Genomic DNA, 21937 nt, shown 5'->3' with positions numbered 1-21937 from the left:
GGTTTACGATAGAGAGAAAGAGACAGAGAAAGACAGAGAGAGAGAGAGAGAGAGAGAGAGAGAGAGAGAGAGAGAGAGAGAGACGAAAGCCTGCGGCGAGAAAGCTCCCTTTTAATTCCACTTTGACGCCGAACAAGTTAGACACGGTACTTTATGAATATGACTCGGCCAGTCAGAGCAACTTAGTTTACTGCAAATTTTATCTACGGAGATGGCAAAGATACTGAGATCTCTCTGTCTCTGTCTCTCTCTCTCTCTCTCTGTCTCTCTGTCTTTCTATCTCTATCTATCTCAATCTATCTATCTATCTCTTTTTCTCTTTCTTTCTCTCTAACTTGTAAAGGCAAATCGTTTCGACCGTGAAACAGAAAGAGGTTCTTCAGTGCGAGCAAAGAGCGGAAATAACGTCGATACGAAACTGCTTCCACGAGTGGAACAAAGAGGAAAGAGCTTTTCGGTAACACGACTTCAAAGTGAAGGAGATAAATCGAGGACAGGTGTGAGAGATGTCAAGTTAGATCTCTATCCGATTAAACAGATGGCAATGACATTTCCGAGTAGAGAGTGGTTCAAACGATCCTTCTTTGAAATTATTATATATATGTTATAATGATGATAATGATGATGATGATGATGATGGTGATAATAGTTAATGATAATAATAATTTTTCAATAAGTTTGAGATAATTTTCTTATGATTTTCATAACAGAGATAATTAACGATCAAGTGAAACATCTATTCAATTTAATAAATACTAATGACGTTTATTGGTTGAGTCGTTCAAAAGATCGTTGATTGATATTATTATATATGTATTTATATATATGTTATATGATAATGATAATAATAATTTTTCAATACTGTTTGAAGTAATTTTTTATTAATGATGTTTGAAATATTAGTAATTAAAGATTAAGTCGAACCTTTAGTCGATTTAATTTATATCAATGAAGTTTATTAGTCGAGTCGTTTAAAGGATCGTTGCTTGATGTATATATAAATGTGTATGTGTGTATAATAATGATAATAATAATAATAATAATAACTTTTCAATAAAGCTTAAGATAATATTTGTGATATAATGATTTTTAAAATATAGTAAAATATAATAAAAGATCAAGTGTAAATCTCTATCGGATTTAACAAATCATAAATGACGTTTCCTATTAAAGAGTCATTCAAACGATCGATGCTTGAAACTATATAATGATAACAGCAACAACAACAACAACAATAATAATAATTTTTCAACGAAGCTTGTCAATTTATGAATAATATTTCAAAAAGAAATATTGCAGGCAATTAAAAGTAAATTGCGAGATTAATTAAGAGAGTATGGTATTGTTACATCGTCAAAAAATAAAAAATAAAACATAGTCAATATTTTTTTTTCGTAATATATATTACATATATTATATATATATATACACGTAATATATATATGTAATATATATTTATATATACACGCATATATAGTGTATATACACGTAATATATATATATATATATTTATATGTATATATTTACGTAATATATATATATATATATATATATATATATATATATATATATATATATATATATACATATAAAGGATGATTTACGATTTGCAGGATGCAGGAAGCAAAGGAGTACTACAGATGCGCAGGATAGAATGAATCGTCGGGAGGACCCGTTGTTGCGACAGCATCGCAGCCGCTTGCTGCAACTCGCTGAAGCTACCAACATCAAGCCCGGTCGTGGAAGCAGCAAGAGACGCGGTCAAAGGCAATCTCATGGATTTTCACCAAGGTTAGTCCGATCTCTCTCTCTCTCTCTCTCTCTCTCTCTCTTTTTCTTTTTCGGTCTCTCTATCTTCTTTTTTTCTTTTTTCTTTTTTCTGTTTTTTCTTCTCTTTTTTTCTTCTTTTCCTTTCTCTTCCTTCTCTAATTCGAGAGATGACGAGATGCAAGAAGAAAAATTACGAAGGTTCACGAAAGTAAAATATCAAGGATCCAACGACAAGTTCGTTTACATTTCACTCGTTAACATTGGCTCGGCAATGACACATAATATTTTCTATTTATATTAAATCAACGAGCGATTTTGTTTTATTCGTTCAACACGGTTTAATCCTGGAAATTCGAGTACTAGTAAATACGTATAAAACATCTACGGATTATTTTCGTTATTTGAGCATTAGCAATATTTGTAACATATTATATAAACACACACATACACATTTTTCTATGTATATATATATGTTTAGGTGGATCATTTTTATTTATCGAATGAATTTTGTATCATGTATTTTTGAATCATTAATGAAATTACAAAGATTACGCGTTAAAATCATACAAAAAGTAATAATCAAATAATCGATATATAAATTGACAAATATTTTTATATAACAAATCGTACGATATCCGATCGAATATTCGATATCGTAAGATCGATAACCTTTTCCTTAGATAAATATAGTATTAGAAATCATAGTTCTATACGTTATTACCTGGCACTCGTTAACTTTCCTTTTTCATTATACCCGTTAAATCGACTTGAACATTTTTTCGAGTTGGCCATAGCGCAACAGAGAGCCAAGCCAGCCAGCGTTCGGTAGAGTATCCGCATAAATTGGCTTACTGTAAACCGCCCACGGTTTTCACCGTTCTGCATAATTAACCCCCTTTAAGCTAACCGGTTACACGTGTGTCTCTCTCTCTCTCTCTCTCTCTCTCTCTCTCTCTCTCTACTTCCCATGTATGTGTATGTGTGTATGTATGTTCGTTCGTGTGTACGAACGCGTGCTTGCACAACGCTTTTGGTATATCTATCTACTACCTACCATCAAGCTCGCTTCTTTATTCGCTACCTCTCGTGGCTTTTGTTTCCCAGTTGGCGGACGTTTTTTCTCGCATCCTGTATTCCGCTCTATACCCTTGCGTCTCTAATGCATTTTGAATACGTTAGAAAAAGCCGTGACCGATGAATGAATGGAAGTCGGTCCTTTCCTTTTCTTTTCTTTCTTCTTTCTTCTTTCTTTTTTTTTTTTACTTTTTACTCCTTTCTTCGTCCTTTTTCTTTTCTCTCTTTTTTTAATTTCCTTTACACGCAAAATACATCGAAAAACTATTCCCGTTATCGATCGTTATTCTTTTTTAATTAATCGCGATCGTCAAACTGTTACTGTCTACAAATTGAATATCGTAAATACATTGACGATGTACACGTGGCTTTTTCTTTTTTTTTTATCTGTATGTATATATGTAAGTATTTGTTTGTATCGGAAATAGTTTTAACGATTCTACGCTCTTCGTAGTTTCGTTCGAATATGATTTCTTTTTCTTTTGATTTTACTCTTGCTTGTTTCAGCAATGGCGGATCGAGTACAGGACGTGTTACACTTCAGGACATCGTTAGAAGCGATCCAGGTTACACGCCTAACATAGAACACTTAGTGTTCCCCGAACGAAAGAGCAGTAATCCAAACTTATCTGGAAACACCGATGGCTCGCCACCACCGGGTACAACCAAATCGAAATCCAATGTTCCAACTTCTAGTAGGTCCAGACTCGTCGAGGTCTTTGCGAGACATTACTCGCGAGGATCCTTGCAGGACAGTACGGTTACCTTGAGGAAGAATCATTTGAACGTAAGCGTTCGTTCATTAATCTTTTCTACGGTTACGTCGACGCGTACTTTCGTCATCATTTGTACTTGAATTAGTTTCTCTCGAGAAATTGTTTTCGAGCTTTTCTCATTATCGGATACGTAATAATTTATTTTTAATAAATATAGAAAGATCGATTAATTTGGATTGGACAATAATAAAAATTCAATTATTATTTATTATCGTTAATGAAAAATTGTTTAATACTTTTAGTTGAAACAATTTGGATGGGAAAAAGAGAAAAATTAGATTCATTTATTTCCCATCAAATTTTTTCTTATAACGGAACATTGCAAATTTAAAAAGATTTTAACACCTATGATTACTTCATGGTATGTATTAATGATAAATAAATCGAGCAAGTGAATATAAGGTTTATTAGGAGAAAAGGAACGTTTATTCTGAAATTGTAATTGTATTTTTTAATCGTATGTTATTATCATTATCATTATCATTATTATTATTATTATTATTAATTAAAAATTGTTTAATATTTAATTGAAGTAATTTAGAAGAGAAAAAGAAACAAGGAAAGAGTAGACAAATTAGATTCATTTATTCGCTGTAAACTATTTCCTATGAAAGAACTCTTGACAAATTTATCAAAAAAAAATTATTAACCAAGCAACACATGATTATTTCACAGATTCAACACATGATATATATATACATATATATAAATAATAAATAAATCGAGCAAACAGATATAATATCTGATAGAAAAAAACCTCGTTCTGAAATTTTAATCGTTTCAAAAAAAAAAAAAAAAAGAAAAAAGAAGAAGAAAGGAGAAAAAAAAGAAAAGAAGAACGAAATGATAAAACAATATAATAACATTAATTATCATTATTTCTGGGAGACTTATTGACAAATATTCCCCATTAGATGCCTATTTAAATAATTTGGGAAACACTGAAGTATATTTTTTGGAATTAAAATGGATATATAACGAACGGCTAATAAGTAAGTCTCTCGTGTTAGATTTCTCGAGTAGAAATGATCTTCGATTTTCGATGGATGGTCGGTAGGCAGGTAGGCAGGCAAGCAAGCAAAAGCAAGCAAGCAAGCAAGCAAGCAAGCAAGCAAGCAAGCGAGCAAGCAAGCGAGCAAGCAAGCAAGCGAGCGAGCGAGCGAGCGAGCGAGCGGACAGTCAGGTCGATGGACGAGTTCTTCACCGTGGTACGACGTTACGACCATAAGATAAAAATACTTTCGTCGAAAAGAGTTGCGTAGCCGGTCGGTCGGTCGGTCGGTCGGTCGGTCGATTGGTTGGTTGGTTGGTTGGTTGGTTGGTTGGTTGGTTGGTTCATTGGTTCGTTGGTTAGTTGGTTCGTTGGTTGGTTTGTTGGTTGGTCTTTACCGTAGCGTAGCGTCGTAGCCTTTTACGTGCTTGCTTCTACCCGTATTTGGAAGTAGAGGCTGAGCTCGCGTCGACGTACGGGAGAGGACTCTCCACTTGCGTATGAACGCGTTTAGGTCGTATAGTGTGTCACGATAATGGCGCCCAGTTATATACCTATACCTACGTATATCTATACCTTATACCTATATACACGGTGGGTTACAACACGTTTAAACGTTTACACACGTTTATGGTTGCTTTTAGAAACCAAGGGGCCTTTAAGAACCATTACAACATTTCTGCTCGAACCCTTGAGTAGCTTCAACTTTTCACCGAACTTCTCTCTCTTTCTCTCTCTCTCTCTCATTTATTCACTCACTCATTTGCCAGGACTTACCTTGACTTCGAATTCGAGTGCTGTTTTAAGATCCAAGCCCCACAAAATTATTGCGCCTTTGACTACTTTACGTTTTCCTCTCTGGAAACAATTAAAACTTCTCTCTCTCTCTCTTTTTTTTCTCTCTCTCTCTTCTTCTTCTTTCTCTCTATTACTCTTACTCGACCGAAGGTAAACCTTTCTTCGGTCGGACTCGAGTTAATTACTATACTGGAATTTTATCGGGCCTATCGCGCCGACTAAATGACCGAAATATAATTAAAGTTTCAAAATGGAAGCACGTCGTGCGAGAACGACCAACGAAGGGGAATGTAGAAGTTTTCATAGAAGCTTTAAATATACAAGAGGAAGGGGAAAGTTGTGCACTTTTTTTTCTTTTACCTTTTCCTTTCCTTCTTTTTCTTTTTTTTTAGTTCGTTATTGTTGTTGTTATCTTTTTTGTTCTTCTTCTTCTACTTCTTCTTCCTCTCTTCTAACATCGCGTTTAGATCGACGAGCCTGCCTTTTCTCTCTTGCATTTTCAATTATTCCAAGACGGACGAGCAAACTATAATCGATTCGAGACGGTTCATCCTTCCTCGTCTCGGACTATGTTTTTCCTTCGTTTCAAGAGAACGAACGACTTTGCGACGACGACGACGATGATGATGATAATGATAATGATAATGATAATGATAATGATAATGATAATGATAATGATTATCCGTGGAAAAAGAATAGGAGAATTAGATAGGACGTTTCTTTCCTTCTCTCTTCTTTTTCTTTTCTCTCTTTTTTTTTTATTCCTTTCTTTCTTTTTTAAAACAATATCATTCCATCGTCCAACAAATTATTATAATAAAAAAAGGAAAAATGATATGTCTGAAGATAGAGATTGATTTGAATCGTAGAGCACTTCGTTGGACAGTGGCAATCTGCTTTATCAACAACAGCAACAGCAACAACAACAACAGCAACAGCAACAGCAGCAGCAGCAGCAGCAGCAGCAACAACAACAGCAACAACAACAACAACAACCATCAGCTTCGACAAATTCCTCAGGGACATCATCGAGTGCCGTAGGTTCAACGGCAGGTTCAACAACAGGTTCGATAGTGAGAAACACGGGACGACGTTGGCTCTTACAAAGTTCTCTATCCTCACGGCAACACTCGGCAGATGAGGGCACACGTGGGGCCAGTAACGTGGTGGGCGTAGTCGGAGGGCCCATTTCGAGTTCATCCTCGGGCCAGGCTCCTGCCCTCCCACCCCGCAGACTCAGTCCAGCCACCGACACCGGTGACATCGGCAATACGTCTACGCGTGTTGACAGGTAAACCACGTATATAATGTGTTACACCTTTAAATGATTTTTTTCTAACGTGCGTTTTATTCTTTTTTCTTTTCTTTTCTTTCCTATCGTTTTCTTTCTTTTTTTTTTTTTGTTTTTCTTTTGCACTTTATACGATTCTTTTCTTCCTGCTTCGTAAACGCGAATTGGAAGAGAAAAATAATCGTGCGTGTACGTGCATTGTGCGTGAGTGTCTCTGTGTTTCTCCGTCTCTCCCTCTCTCTCTCTCTCTCTCTCTCTATTTCTCTCTCATATCGTCGTGTTTCGATCAGATTTTATCATCTTTTTATTTTTTTTTTATTTTTTTTTGTTCTTTTTTTTTTTTTTTTTAATTGCAAAAATAAAAGAAGAAAAATTAAGCAGAAGAAGAAGAAGGAAAAGAAATAAATTGGATAAATTCGAATCCGGATAAATTGGACTTGCTGAAGGAAAAAGAAGAAAAAAGAAGGGAAAAGAAGAAGGAGGAAAAGAAGAAGAAGAAGAAGAAGAATTGTTCGTGGAAAACGTTCGACCAAAAATTTTACCAAAAATAAACCTTTGAGTTTATCCTAACGGACGATGATTTTCCTCTTCGAAGCATGGAGCATTAAATGGGAATTAATTCGTACGATGTAAACTCGACGAGTCCTCTTCCCTCTTCCCTCTCCCCTTTCTCTCTTTCTCCCTTACTCTCCCTCTCTTTATCCCTTTCTCTTTCTTTCTCTTCCTCTCTCTCCCTCTTTTATTCACTTCTCCGTCGTACATCGTGTAGACTACTCCGTTGGTCCGATGTAACTTTCATGAAGATCGATAGAGCCCTACGAGCAGCCATTTCCTCTCTCTCTCTTTCTCTCTCTCTCTTTCTCTTTCTCTTTTTTCTCTCTCTCTCTCTCTCTTTCTCTTTCTTTCTACTCTTCTTTTTCTTCGGTACACGTTGATCTCACCCGTCGAGAGCGTAGCTTGTTTACACAGTGGAATTTAAAATTCACCGGAGTGAGAGCTGAATATTCGAAGAAGGAGAAGTCCTTTCCGAAAGAAGGTAAAGAGAGAGAGAGAGAGAGAGAGGGGAGGGGGAGAGAAGGTGTGTGTGTATCGATTGAGTAAAGAAAAAACAACAGTAAACAACAAACAACAACAGAATATTGTTAAGTACTCAGTGCCGTTATTTTGATGTTTTTTTAATCAATGTGAACAAAAAGAAGTGTACATACATATATGTGTGTGTGTGTGTGTATGTGTGTGCGTGTACATACGTGTATAAATAAATACACGTAAAAAAAAAGAAAAGGAAATCAAGGATAATGTGCGTGCTCGAACGTGATGTATTATACAAAGTGTAAGTCTTACCTCAGTGTAAGAGAAGAAAAAGAGGAATAAGGATGTCGGTTAAAAGGTAAATATAATATTTTAATAGGTAACTCTTATAATATCTTATATGAAACGTCCAGAAATAGCGAGCGTATACGTCGTCGTCTGCATGCTTGAAACCATATTAAGCGACCTGTCCTATCGACCCACGCGATATATTCATTTTCGGAACTGGTCATATATACATTTACACATACACAAATAATATATATATACATATATGTACACACAAATATCTATCTATCTATCTATCTATCTATCTATCTATCTATCTATCTATCTATCTATATATATATATATATATATATATATATATATATATATATATATATTAAATGATACTGTACTGAGTGAAATAATATTTTCGACTTATCCATATGCAATGTATTGTAGAGTGTTTCGTATCTCCGAATGAAAAGAAGAAAGGAAGGAAGGAAAGAAATTTATTAACCTCTCTTTCTCTCTCTCTCTCTCTCTCTCTCTTTGTTTCTCTATCTCTCGCTTGAATTCGATTTTTTATGTTTCTTCCTTTTTATTTTTACAAGAATGTTATTTATTAGATCCGACGTTAGAATTTGTAGGATTACGTTGCATCACGTTCACGTTTTCCAAAGGGATTTCATTAGTTTTCATATCTCTCTCTCTCTCTCTCTCTCTCTCTCACACACACACTCTTTTTCGTGTATGATTTTGCGTTATATACGAAATTATACTCGAGCATGTAGAAAGAGACACAAAATTTTATTTTAAACCTGCGAACTCTAATCCACTTCTCTCTTTCTCTCTCTCTCTCTCTCTTTTTTTTTCTTCCTTCTATGGTAACCAAAGCATAATTTTATCCAACATTTCTGACAGTCATAATTTCACTGAAATCCTGCCTTAGGATTCCATTTCCATATACGTTTCTTTTCGTGAATCAATTTGAAGGCTACCTACCAAAGTGCTACCTACTTACTTATTACCTATCTCCTTCTTTTTCTTCTCCTCTTTCTCCTCGTCCTTCACTACCACCTCCATTTTTAAACGAATGTAATTCAAGTAGGTGTCGAGTTGTATATCGTATCTCGTCATCGTCGTCGTCGTCGTCGTCGTCGTCGTTGTTTAATATTTGTGAAGATAAAATCGTCATGGTCAGTTATCGTTCGAAATAAAGAAAAAAGAAGGGAGGAAAAAGAAGGAAAAAAAAAAGGAAAAATAATGAAATTGTATTTTTCGGGAGATAAAATCGTGGATAAGATCGATAGCGGATAAACATTCGAGTTAAGAGATCGCTCGCATTTCTTTTGTCGAAGAATCCGATCTTTCGTTATTCTCAAATCTCAAGATATATATATATACATACGTATACACATATTTACGTATATATATATATACACACACATTCATATATACATATATACATCATACATACATATACACATATATATAAATATATATGTAGTATCAACGTATCGTATATCTCTGAGAAGAAGGATTAGCTTTTGTGGACGTTTCGAAGGAAGATAAATGCTCCCCACCACCCTTCCGTGTTTCCCACGACATGTTGTTTATTTGCCGTACGACTCTACGGCGGTCCTTGTTTCTAAGGTATATCACGATCTCTTAGACTTTCTATGAATATTTACAAGTGGCTCTGTGAAAGGAGAGAAGACGGTTTCATCTTCCACGTTCTTCGGGTATCTACGTGAGCAAACAGAGAAATGTTGGATCATTTCGATAGATGGATACGGAGATGGAAAGATAGAAAGAGAGAAAGAAATAGAGAAATCATCGAACGACATTGGAACGAGTTATCATCGAGATAACGATCGATTACTGTAGTTGAAAATGATCAGTAACAGGAATCGTCCTTTGTGAAACGGGCTCCCACTTCAATGTGTATTTCATTCCAATCGAGACATCGACGGATCGATAGATCGATCGATCATCGATATTACGTTGATTTCTGAAAAGCACAACCCTTCCTACTAGTCTTTTCGGTCTCTAGTACAGTAGCATTAACGTAGCACCCCTATGAATATGCAGATTATGAGAGAGAGAGAGAGAGAGAGAGAGAGAGAGAGAGTGTAAGCGTTGGGAAATGAAGAAAAGAGTGCATTTTCTGGCTCTATCGCGTAGTGCACAATCTCGTAATAAAGCGAGGGGGGGAGGGGGAGGATAAAAAGAGGAAGAGGAAAAGGAAAAAAAAGGTGGAGCACCGATAAAAGTCGTGTATTCGTATGAGTTTTCTCGAGAGTAACGTCTGTGTTTATCTATCTATGTATGTAGGTATAAGCATGTGTAGGTGTATGTATATAATATATATAAATACATATATATGTGTATATAATATATATACACATATATACATATATATATACACACATGTACGTTCGTGTGCGACGAGACCTCAGGCTAAATAGCGCTTTTTATGCGTCCTTCGTCGTACTACGGATTTCGAAGAAGAGAGATAAAGCGAGGGACTGAGAGAGAGAGAGAGAGGAATAACAAAAAGAAGAGATGAGAAGACTTAGGTAAACGGATTATTCTTTTTCGATACTTCACAGAGGTCCGAACTTATCGATCGTCCATCTCTGCAACGCGTCGGATCCTTGGGAGGTCGGCTCGCAAGGATCAGCCTATAGCGTGAGCAGTAACAAGAGTCAGATAAGTTCAAGAGGCAAGTCATCGAGCAGTGGAAGCAATCGTGGCTCCTACACACGTGGTAGCTCGATTCCTTCTTTGAAACGTCACGATACGTCGTCGTCTACGTCGAGTTTGAAGCAACATCGTCAGGACAGTCATGGTCAGGTGAGTTTCCGACGTTCCCAAGATCAATCCGTAAATAAATTTGTCCGACTAAACGACTGTAATTATGGCATGATGAATTTTGCATGGATCGATTATAAAATTGGATTGAGAAAGTTGAAAAAAGAAAGAGAAATAAGAAAGAAGAAGGATAATATTTCCATATGTCCATTGATAAGACGTCCGATTTACAATCACGGCCAGGTATCGAATTCCCGTCGCCGAGAAGCTGCTAATGCCTTCTTGTCGGGCACCGCCGGGACTTCGGGAGAGCTCTTCATCAGTGGCAATTGCAGCCGAGAATTGTCGCCGGTTAGATGGTGCGACAGAGAGGTCGACGGAGTTTACCTCGGTCGTTCTGGTTGGGTCCAAGTACAACAGAGATCGTTGGACGAGAATCGGCGAATAAATTACGAGAGCAGCTTGTCCGGCAGCACCGCCGGTAATCTCTCTTTACCGAGAAGGGCCGCCGTCAAATTGGCCGACTATCATTGCAGTAACAGCGAGCCAGGAAAGTGTCCCCAAGATTTCTCTTCGAGGTTGGACAGTCAAAGACCGGATTATCTCGCTTTGCATGGTCAAGATTACGAGTCCTGTGGTACAAGTGCTTGCACGTCTCCCCGTAGCATACCAGAATCCTTTTCACCACCCTCGATAACTCCGATCATTTCGCCACCGCCCGCTTTTCAAGACGCCGTCGCTAAGAGATCCTCCTCAAGGCATACCGCTATACGTAGTAATTACGGGAAAGCACCGTTCCTGCCAAGATCCAACGCAATCGACACCGATATCATCAGTCCACCTCCTTCGCCACCTCAAACCAATTGGAGTTCCTTGCCATCCTCCTCGAGGAAATCCGCGAATGCACCGTCCAGGCGTAGATTAAACGCGACCTTAGCAGGTACCAGTCAGCAACAACAACAGCAACAACAGCAACAACAGCAACAGCAACAACAACAGCAACAACAACAACAGCAACATTATCGAATGGCGCAAGCTAAATCTTTGGAGGATCAGTCGTCCTCTAGAAGATCTCAGTTTGCCCAAAGATATTTGGAATCCTCGTCATCGTCCTCCTCGTCCATGGGCTTCAGAAGTTTGGACAGTTGCGTGACGAGATCGGCGATGCCCAGGTTAGCCGAGAACACGGACTCATCGGTCGAAGGATACGAGGACGGCGACGAGGATGATAATCCTAGTTCGTCGTTAAATCTCAGCCTAGTATCCTCACCTGTAGCTGCATTGAATTCGTCGACGGAATCGATAAGAGCGAACGGCGAAAGGATCTCACCGTCTAACAGGCAAACTCGTCATCATGCAAGGACCCAACAAGGGCTCAGAAGATCTCCGGGATCTTCCGAGTCCGGTAAACAATTGTCATTTAACTCTCCTACCTCTTCCTCGTCGTCTTCGAGCAGCATCGACAGACAAGGACGGTCGCCCACTCCTAATCACTTCAGACGTGGAAACGCTTCGAGGCAGCATCAGAGTGCGAGAACCAGTCAAGCATCTCCTGACTCTCTACAATCTAGAGTGAGAAGATCCAGGAGTTTACAACTTCCGGAGAAGAGGTCACCGAGCACGGCTCCTCAAACTGTTAGAGATCATTCCCGGGAATCCAACGAGTCTCATCGGATGATGATCAAATTACCCAGCGAGCGAGGAAACGAGAGAAGCAAGCGTTACACTTTACAGAACAGTAAGTAAAACCTACAATTATTTTTCTGTCCGACGATTACCGAGATCGTTTTCTCGATTTCGCGTCTCTTTCAGGAAAAGTTCAATCAACGGACGATGCCCTAAACGAGGAGTTATTCCGCGAGGCCGAAGCTGTCACGGAATATCTCTATGGTACTCGAAGTCGTGCGATAACTCGAAACTTTCTAACGAGTCGATACGAACGTCACGATGAACGTCGGGACGAAGGGCAAGAACAGAGACGTACCAATCAGACCACCTACGACGTCTACTTCATATCTTCGAAGCAACAACAATCTCAAAAGAGCAATAACAACTCGATGCAACAACAACAACAACAGCAACAACAACAGCAACAACAACAACAGCAACAACAACAGCAACAACAGCAGCAGCAGCAGCAGCAGCAGCAGCAGCAGCAGCAGCAGCAGCAACAACAACAACAACAACAACAACAAAGTCGAAGACCTAGGACGCTTCAACGAGGTGCCACTACACCGAACACCAATCCAACTTGTTCGAGTCAAGATTTTTGCATCAGTCCGGACACGAAATTACGTTGTAACAGCAGTACTTGCGATTTCTGGCCGCATTGCTCTCAGAGAAATACACTTTACTCGCCTAATCAAGGACCGGTCTTTATGAAAGTATCTCAGAGTTATCCAGCTCATCAGAGATTGTCAATGGACACTGGTACACATGCGAACCGCGGTAGCGCATGTTCCTCGCCTGCTTCTTTGGAAAGAATGGACGATCGTGATTATAGGGAACGGGAAACTTCGAGAAAGAGTAGGACTAGTCGGGAACAGAATAATTTAAATGTTCAAAGGTACATTTATGTTCTATTTCAATTTGTTAGATGTTTGTAACATTAAAAAAAAGAAAAAAAAAGGAAAGAAAAAAATAAACGAACAAACGAAAAGAAACAAAAAAAAAGAGAGAGAGAGAGAGAGGGGTTGACTTTTATTTTAATATAATCGATTGCTAATTTTAATTTGTTAATTTAAATAAAAATAAAAAAAAAAAAAGAAAAGAAAAGAAAGAAAGAAAAAAGGAAAGAGAAAAGAAAAGAAAAGAAGAGATAAGATAAATGGGAAAGATTCCATGTTAGATAATTTTCAAAAGTATAATATATTTCAAAATTTAACAAAAGTATAATACATTTTACACAGATATCAAGATAGACCGCCAAAGAGTGTGTTGAAGCAGCCGAATCGGTGGTCACCGATGGAAGAAAGCAATCCTAACGGTAGCCTAGACAAGAGAGGAGATCGTCATCGTGTTTACAAAAAGTCTGAACTCGTCGGTAGCTTCGAAATGTGTGATAAAGAAAGAAAAGTGTCGCCGGTTCAAGGTGGTAAAAATTTGAATAGGTCACCAAGTGGTCTGCCGGTAGCTTCGCCCTCGAGCACGTCATCATCTTCGAGCAGTGACATTTGGGTAACTACGTCGGATCGTACCGTGACGAAGAGCCCGAGAAACGCAAAGAGTTCAGGCACGTCTACGCCTATGGATGACGCGGTGATCGGTTCTCTGAAAACGTTGATGGTACCACCGAAAGATGGAATGTTGTCCAGGCCTGGAAGTGCACCGACCAGAGGAGAGGATTCGTTGACCAGCGACGTGTCCTTGGATCCACATCAACGTTCACTGTCTTTACCAAAATCATTCTTGACACATAACACCGATAGGTAAGTGAAAATTATTAGTTTCTTTATTGTCTTTCGATTCTTATTTTTTTTTTTATTGATTTATTTTTTTTTAATTATATTTTCATCAAATTCTGTTGTTCATTGAAATCGTATTTATATGTGTATGTAGGTATATGTACATATTATAAATGTATAAATATATATGGTGTCCCGTTTATCTCGAAAAATTGGAATATCTTGTGAGGGATTGAACCTATAGAAAAAAATTTTATAGAGAAAAAATTTTTTAACAGATTCTTTTTTTTTTTCTTTTTTGTTACAAATCGAACGATGAAAGAAATTTCAAAGTCAGATTATATTACAAATTTACGAGTTCTTATGGAGTATAACCCTGTTCGTTCTCTTATCTCCCCTTTATGCTTCTGAAATTACTCGAGCCAAATAAACGAAGTTTATTTCGTAAGAAGTTCGACCTTATTTAGTAAACAACATGCAGCCTAACAGTTGGCAACCAGCGATACAGGAATTAATAAATTTCTAATATAATGTATAACATTTTCAAATAATAAATAATCTTGCACGCTACGTTATTGAATTTGTTTCTATGAACTATGAAAGAAAAAAAAAAAAAGAAAAAGAAAAAAAAGTTCCATTTGTAAAAATAAATTTGACTTTGAGATTCCCCCGTCGTTCGACTTGTAAAAAAAAAAAGAAAAAAGAATTGGCACCATACGATGTGCCACTTCGAACGAATCACTCTAAAAAAAATTTTTTTTTCTGCGTTCAGGTCCGTACACGAGATATTCCATTTTTCCAAAATATATGGGATACCTTGTATATATACATACGTACATACATATATATATATATGTATAACACTTCGATATATATATATATATATAACATCTCGAATTTCATCGAATGGACGAATTAACTGCGCTGCGATAGTATCGGATATAAAATCGAATAAAATCGAATAAAAGTCGAATAAACACAAAGACAGAGAGAGAGAGAGAGAGAGAGAGAGAGAGAGAGAGAGAGAGAGAGAAAATTACGATAATACACAAAAGAGACACACGACATATATATATATATATATATATATATATATATATATATTTGTGTGTATGTACGTGTGTAAGATAATGTGAAAAATAAAATATAATGTCTCAAATAAAATTGAAACGAGTTAAGCGTTATTATCGTCATTAACCAAGATGTATCATCCTATTAGAATATTTTCCGAAGCGTATTAAATCAGCTTGCCTCGTGTCCTACGCGATAAAGCTTTAAGCGATTATACGTATACGTTGCTCTCTGTTCCCTCTCTCTTTCTCTCTTTCTCTCTCTCTCTCTTTGTCTCTCTACGTTGAAAGTTTAAATCGGCGTGTTGCTCCGAACTACGAAACGACTTCATTTAGATAATACCTTCAACGTCATAAACGTCTCGTCGACCGTACGAGACACACGATACGTCGTGTCGGTCCTCCTATCTCTATCTATCTCTCATACTCTTTAACTCTCTCTCTCTCTCTCTCTCTCTTTCACTCACTCACTCACTCACTCATTCACTCACTTTCTCTCTCACTCTTTGTGTCTCTCCATCGTGAAGTGCCTCTACCTTCGCGTTAATTAATCCGATTAAGTTCGTTAGAGGCTCACAAGTTAATTCGGCGGTCGTTCGATTAGTACGACAAAACGACGAAATTCGGGTCGCGTTCAAAATCAACATAATACGATCCTGTTCGAACTAATCGAAATAATCGTCTTCGATGGAACGTAACGAATGTATTAACGAGTTCTTTTATTTCGAGTAGAAAAAAATAATTTGTCATTTATTATCTCATGTTTTGTTATAAAATCTAACGACTTTTTTCCTCTCTTTCTTTTTTATTCAAATATGTACACGTCGAAATAAATTCAGTCACTTCGGTTTAATCTACCTTAAGGGAAGGGCAAAGGTGACAATGCTACCCTTAGAAACCTTAAATGGCAATAACAGTGAGAGTGAGTGAATTTATGACGAGGATCTGTCCCATTGTCAACAAAAATATTACTAGATTTTGTAACAATCCTAGTTGGACATTTTTCACTTCTTATATTTATGCTATTTCAAGGAAAAATAATCGCGTTTTTCTTATCTATACCGTGCGTCAAGTCTTTATCATAAATTCATCCATCCTGAGCTACATCATGTTAGTGGGGTGAAACTTGAAATCTTAAAAAAAAAATTGGGCTCTTAAAAATGTTAGATGGCAATGGGGATGAAAATGACAAAATTGATCTGTCTCGACTTTTTTCGAAAAAAAATTACTAGATTTTTATAATCTTGATGGACACTTTGTATTATTATTTATATTATTGTATATATTATATATATATACATATATAGTAATGTTTGTATTTTATATTTATATATTTATAATATATTATAATATGTATATATAATGTATATTATAATAATATATAATAATATATACTCCATAATTATATATATGTATATATATATATATATATATATATATATATATATATGTACACATATATTCGATAAATTTGTAAAACGTGATTGCGTTATATTACATTGAATAGATCTATGGAAGTTCTATAATGAGTCTAATTATTCGAAGTTTACGATCGAAACAGCATGTTTATTTCAATGATATACCTACGTTACTAAAATTATAGCTTACGAAGATAAGTTGTGAAAGATTCAACGAGATATACGTCAGACTTGCATATACCTACCTGGATGTAACAGACGGTTCAACAGCACGATAGAAGTTTAGCTTTGCTTTCGCTTATATAACTACCGTTAGAAGGTGTTCGAAAGGAGCTGTCAAGATTCTACTTTACCTGTGTTAGCGAATATTATATATCAGAATATATATTTGCACGTGAATAATATTTAAAAAAATGTTTTGTATTTTTATTTTTCATTATGTCATATGACATGTATACGTATATATCATGTACATCATATCAAACTATATCTTTAGATCTTCTAAATCTTTATCGATTAATCGATCGGTCGATCGATCTTTTTTTTTTTGGGAAAAAACAAAATTCAATTCTTTTTCTTTTTTTTTTTCTTTTTACCTTCATTTTACGACCACGTTCGCATAGTTATCCGACTCGGTAACCGGGAACGTGCTCGTTTAACCCAACAAATCGTCGTTCGGTTGAAAATACGTTCAAGAGTTCGATCGGACGGATTCCATTATGAAAAGGCATAAATCATTGGATCGCGCAACGTTGAAATCAATCGACGCGTGAGATAACGTCGTCGTCGGTACAATGTCGGCCTGGGACGATAACTAAGGCAATCAACGAAAATTCTTTCGATCGATCACTTTCGTTCTAACCGACGTGAACGTCAATTTCTACTCGTTCCAAATCTATATTATAAAAATGATTGGAAATTTATCGTTATAATATATACGAATAGATTTTTCTGTAGATTTTTAGAAGGAGTAAGTAAGAAAGTAAGTAGATTTCATTTACATTGACCATTAGTTATCATAGAATCAAATAAGAATAAAGAATAAGATATAGAAAAAGAAAGAGAGAGAGAGAGAGAGAAGGAGAGATTAGAAAGAAAAAGAGAAGATAGAAAAGATTCGCTTTGGATACTCGCATTAGTGACCCTACTCGATGCTTTCCTTTGAAATAAAGGACAATGGGAGTGAATGGAAGGTACACAGGCTCTTTCCGGTTGGCTGTATCACGATATAGTAGAACGCGAACGTCTAGATTCCCAATGACAGAGCTCGATAGACCCATCGTTTCAACTGCAACGCTCTGACGTGAAAGGATGAGAGAGAGAGAGAGAGAGAGAGAGAGAGAGAGAGACTATATATGTATATATACGTGTATGTATATCTATCTATATATAATGTGTATATATGTATATACGTACGTACATATCTATATACGTATATATGAATGTATGTATATATGTATATATGTATGTATGTATGTTGTATGTATCTATATATATATATGTGTGTATCTATATATATATATATATATGTATGTGTGTATTTTATCGATTCTCGCTAGGAACGTCAAGAGCGACCAAAGTGCGCATGAAAGAGCAACACAGGAATAGTCCGATTTTCCATAATCCGTTTGTCAAGAAATTATTATTTTTTTTTATTTCTTCTTGTCGAGTAAACATTACATTTTTCATTTAATTTAATTTCATCATAAGTTATTCTCACGTCGTTCGGATCAAGCGAAATGACAATTCGAGACAAACGAAATGATAGTAATAAAAAATAGAAAAATAAAACAGAAGAAACGAAAAGAAAAGAGACGGCGTTTCTATTTCTTCTTCTTCTTCTTCTTCTTCTTTTCTCTATTCTTCTTCTTCTTTTTATTTTTCCTTTCTTTTTCTTTTTTTTTTTCCTTCTTTGTCGTTCATCTCCTTCAACGAATCAACGAGATGAACGGAATGATAGTGATAAAAAATAGAAAAATAAAAGAGAAAAAACGAGAACAGAAGAAACGATATTTCTACTTCTTCCTCCTCCTCCTCCTCCTCCTCTTTTTCTTTTTCTTCTTCTTTTCATTTTTCTTTCTTTCTTCTTTTTTTTTCTTCTTCTTCTTTGTCTCGATGATACCGGATACGTGGGAGGTTGCGTGGGTATACTCGACAAGAAGACACGACCGGTTTCGACGAACTCACGATTATTACGTTAGGATATTACACTTTACAGATCTACGTCTTTCTTTCTTCGAGCAACGAAAATAATATTAACGATTTTTCGTCTGACGAATTTCATTAGGATTGCTTTAATTAGCGACGAGGAAAAAAAAAGAAAAAAAAAAAGGAACGAGAGAGAGAATACGAAAACGATAAATGGGGATGGATCGACGTGGACTGGGTTGGGGGTGGGAGTGAGAGTGGGGGTAGAGGGTGAGGGAGAACTGGTATAAGTTAGAAAATTACATTACCGTAACTTCTAGCAGTATTTTATTGATCCTTGATAAATTACTTTTATAGCCAATGTAACGTATAATAATAAAATGAATGCAGAGATACGTGGGTCAGAATATGAGATTGAAAATTTGGTCAAACGAGATGAAAGATATTTTCTCTCTCTCTCTCTCTCTTTTTTCGTTTTTAATTACGTGAAATTAACGAAATTACGAAAGATTTTTCGTAATATATATATATACGTATAAATAAGTAATTAAATATATACATACACATATACGTATGTACGTACGTAGATACATACATATGTACAGGTTTAAGTATATGCATACATACATAGTCACGTAGGTATCTCGGGTACACCTAATTAGCAGTATGTCCGATATGGTTTTGTCGACGTTTACGTAGGCGAATTTACATATACCAAGTTCTCTCAAGCAGTTTACCATACTTTATCGTAGTAATTATAACTAAATGAAATGATACGATTATCTTCGTATTACGATAGGATGGTACTCGTTTGAGTTTATTCCTAGTCTCTTTTAAGTATGAAGAGTAGGTGAAAATTGTTTGTAATGTGGGATTAGGTATGTAAGTACGTGCGTGTGTACCCGTATATTTTTATTTGTGTTTTTTATTTCAGTAAATATATATATATGTGTGTGTGTATGTAATATTAATAATAGTAGTAGTAGTGGGTGGACAAGCGCACGCGCCCAATGCCGTACTTCTTGATCGATGTTACGGCAATCGATTTGGTTCGGTCCTCCATTATTATATTCCGCGACTCGATCCTGCCCCAGACTAAGGACATTAATCTTCTACGGATCGTAATTTGCGCGACAGGTGGTCGGCCGAATATCCGTACGAAGACGTTCGAACGGATTTCCTACGAAGGTCCATAACGTTCACGTTCGAAACATTAGATACGTGGATCGTCGATTTAATTGAACCTAATAAAAACGGCTAAAGTCGTACATATATCATTAGAAATCCAAATGAAATCTAAACGTTGCGGTCGTAGAATCTTTAACTTTCTCTCTCTCTCTCTCCTTCTCTTCTTTAACTTTACTTAAACCGTATCATTAAAGATTTCTAGTTTTCAATGGCAAGACAGGAAAATGTAATTCGAAGAATATAAAAAGAGAGAAGATTCTCGGTCTTTTAATCTAACGCGATACGCTATGCACTTTAGTAACTCGAGTCTTTTTGTTTCTTATTTTTTTTCGTTCTTTTTTTTTTGTAGATACTTCGAAAGGCACTTAATGAACCGAAAGTAGAAAACTAGAGGATCCTTTTCTCATTTGTTAATACGACGGAATAGCTATCCTCAGAGTTGAAAGCTACCCCTTCCTCTTCTCTTTACCCCCCATTCCGCAGTACAGTTTTCTTCGCTTTAAAATACGAAACGACAAGCACATCTCGGGTAAAATTTTCTTTCGCGGTAACTTCCATTAGAAGGAGCGTATATGCTGTATTACTTTTTTCTATCTTTTCTCTTCATACGGATGTTTTCACGAGTAAACCAACGTTAGTGCATTAGTAACATTATGCGCGTGACGTACGACTAGGAACGTATAATATTAATCATATTTATCTTGTATATATATATATATATATATATATATATATATATATATATATATATATATGTATATATGTATGTATGTATGTATGTATGTATGTACGTATATATGTATGTATTTATATAGCTAATTTTATCAATGTTTCACATTTAAAAATCCTATTAATTTCTTTTTTATTTCGTTTTACTTGTATATAATACCAATGCTTTTTTTTAGTATAGTAACCAACATTAGCGGAGTAAATAACTTTATGCGAATGAAATGCGGCTAGGAACGTATAATATTGATCATATTTATCTCGTGTGTACACACACACACACACACACACACACACACATGTGTGTGTATTTATTTATCTCTCTAATTTTATCAATGTTTCACACTTGAAAATCGTAGAATAATGGGAAATACCGTTGTCCTTCAACGTTGAAAACCGATTGGTCGTTGACGTCATTCAATCAACACTTCATCGATTGATCCTAACTCATCTACGAAATGATAAAAAGCAAAATAGGTACGAAATAAGAAAGGAAAGAAACGAAATCGTACGATTTCTCGTAAGAGAATAATTTGGTTTACTACGTGTTTCGACTATGAAAATTAACACGTAATACTTCGCATTCGTAGTAAAGCGAATCGCTCCCGCAGGAATTGCAAATTATCCAACGAGGCTATCCAACAAATTACGTCGTTTAATTAATTGCGAAAACGATCGAACGTCGATCGAGGATAATTGGTAATTTCTCTGTATTACAAGCTGACGGTAGCAATACTCGTTTCATCTATTTTAATCTATATAAAACGTATACATAAATATCTATCTATATCTATGTATATGTTAACCTTTGAAAATTATCATTTATTTCTAATAGACTATATCCGATAGAAGTTTGAATTAATCCCTCTAAACGCGTAAACGATTTACTCGGTAATATCCGATTTATTTTCCTTATTTATTTTTTGCGTATTAGTTTTTTGTTTTCTTTTTTTTTTCTTTCTATAAATCGCACAGATAATTGCTATTGGTAATCGTCGCTATTGCAAAAGATGGGGGAGGAGGAGGAGGAAATAACTTTTGCTATAAACGTTCGTTCGTAAACAACTCCGTTACGAGCTCAAAGTGAATAGACGGAAAAATTCGAAACGGAGAAACTGAATGGTTTCGATCGAATAAAAGTGGAGCAAAGATTCTTGATTCGGAACGGTC

General features: G+C 36.1%; 1 protein-coding gene across 4 annotated transcripts in view; it reads left to right on the top strand.

The window, feature by feature from the left end:
* The window catches only part of LOC127070417 (uncharacterized), a 145065-nt gene that overhangs the window by 55769 nt on the left and 67359 nt on the right, over positions 1-21937 (top strand). For 3 of the 4 annotated variants that reach the window (XM_051008374.1, XM_051008364.1, XM_051008378.1), the window contains 7 exons: positions 1614-1791; positions 3352-3631; positions 6279-6700; positions 10612-10855; positions 11057-12551; positions 12626-13379; positions 13723-14241. In XM_051008374.1, the coding sequence (XP_050864331.1) occupies positions 1655-1791; positions 3352-3631; positions 6279-6700; positions 10612-10855; positions 11057-12551; positions 12626-13379; positions 13723-14241 (3851 nt within the window). In that variant the 5' untranslated portion in view covers positions 1614-1654. Of the gene's footprint in view, positions 1-341; positions 498-1613; positions 1792-3351; positions 3632-6278; positions 6701-10611; positions 10856-11056; positions 12552-12625; positions 13380-13722; positions 14242-21937 lie in introns of those variants that run through there. The other variant, XM_051008388.1, reaches the window with a different exon arrangement.

The sequence above is a fragment of the Vespula vulgaris genome, chromosome 1 (assembly GCF_905475345.1).
Source record: "Vespula vulgaris chromosome 1, iyVesVulg1.1, whole genome shotgun sequence".
NCBI classification, from domain to species: Eukaryota; Metazoa; Arthropoda; class Insecta; order Hymenoptera; family Vespidae; genus Vespula; species Vespula vulgaris.
The sequence above is the reverse complement of the archived record's forward strand: the minus strand, read 5'-3'. Positions and strand labels throughout refer to the sequence as shown.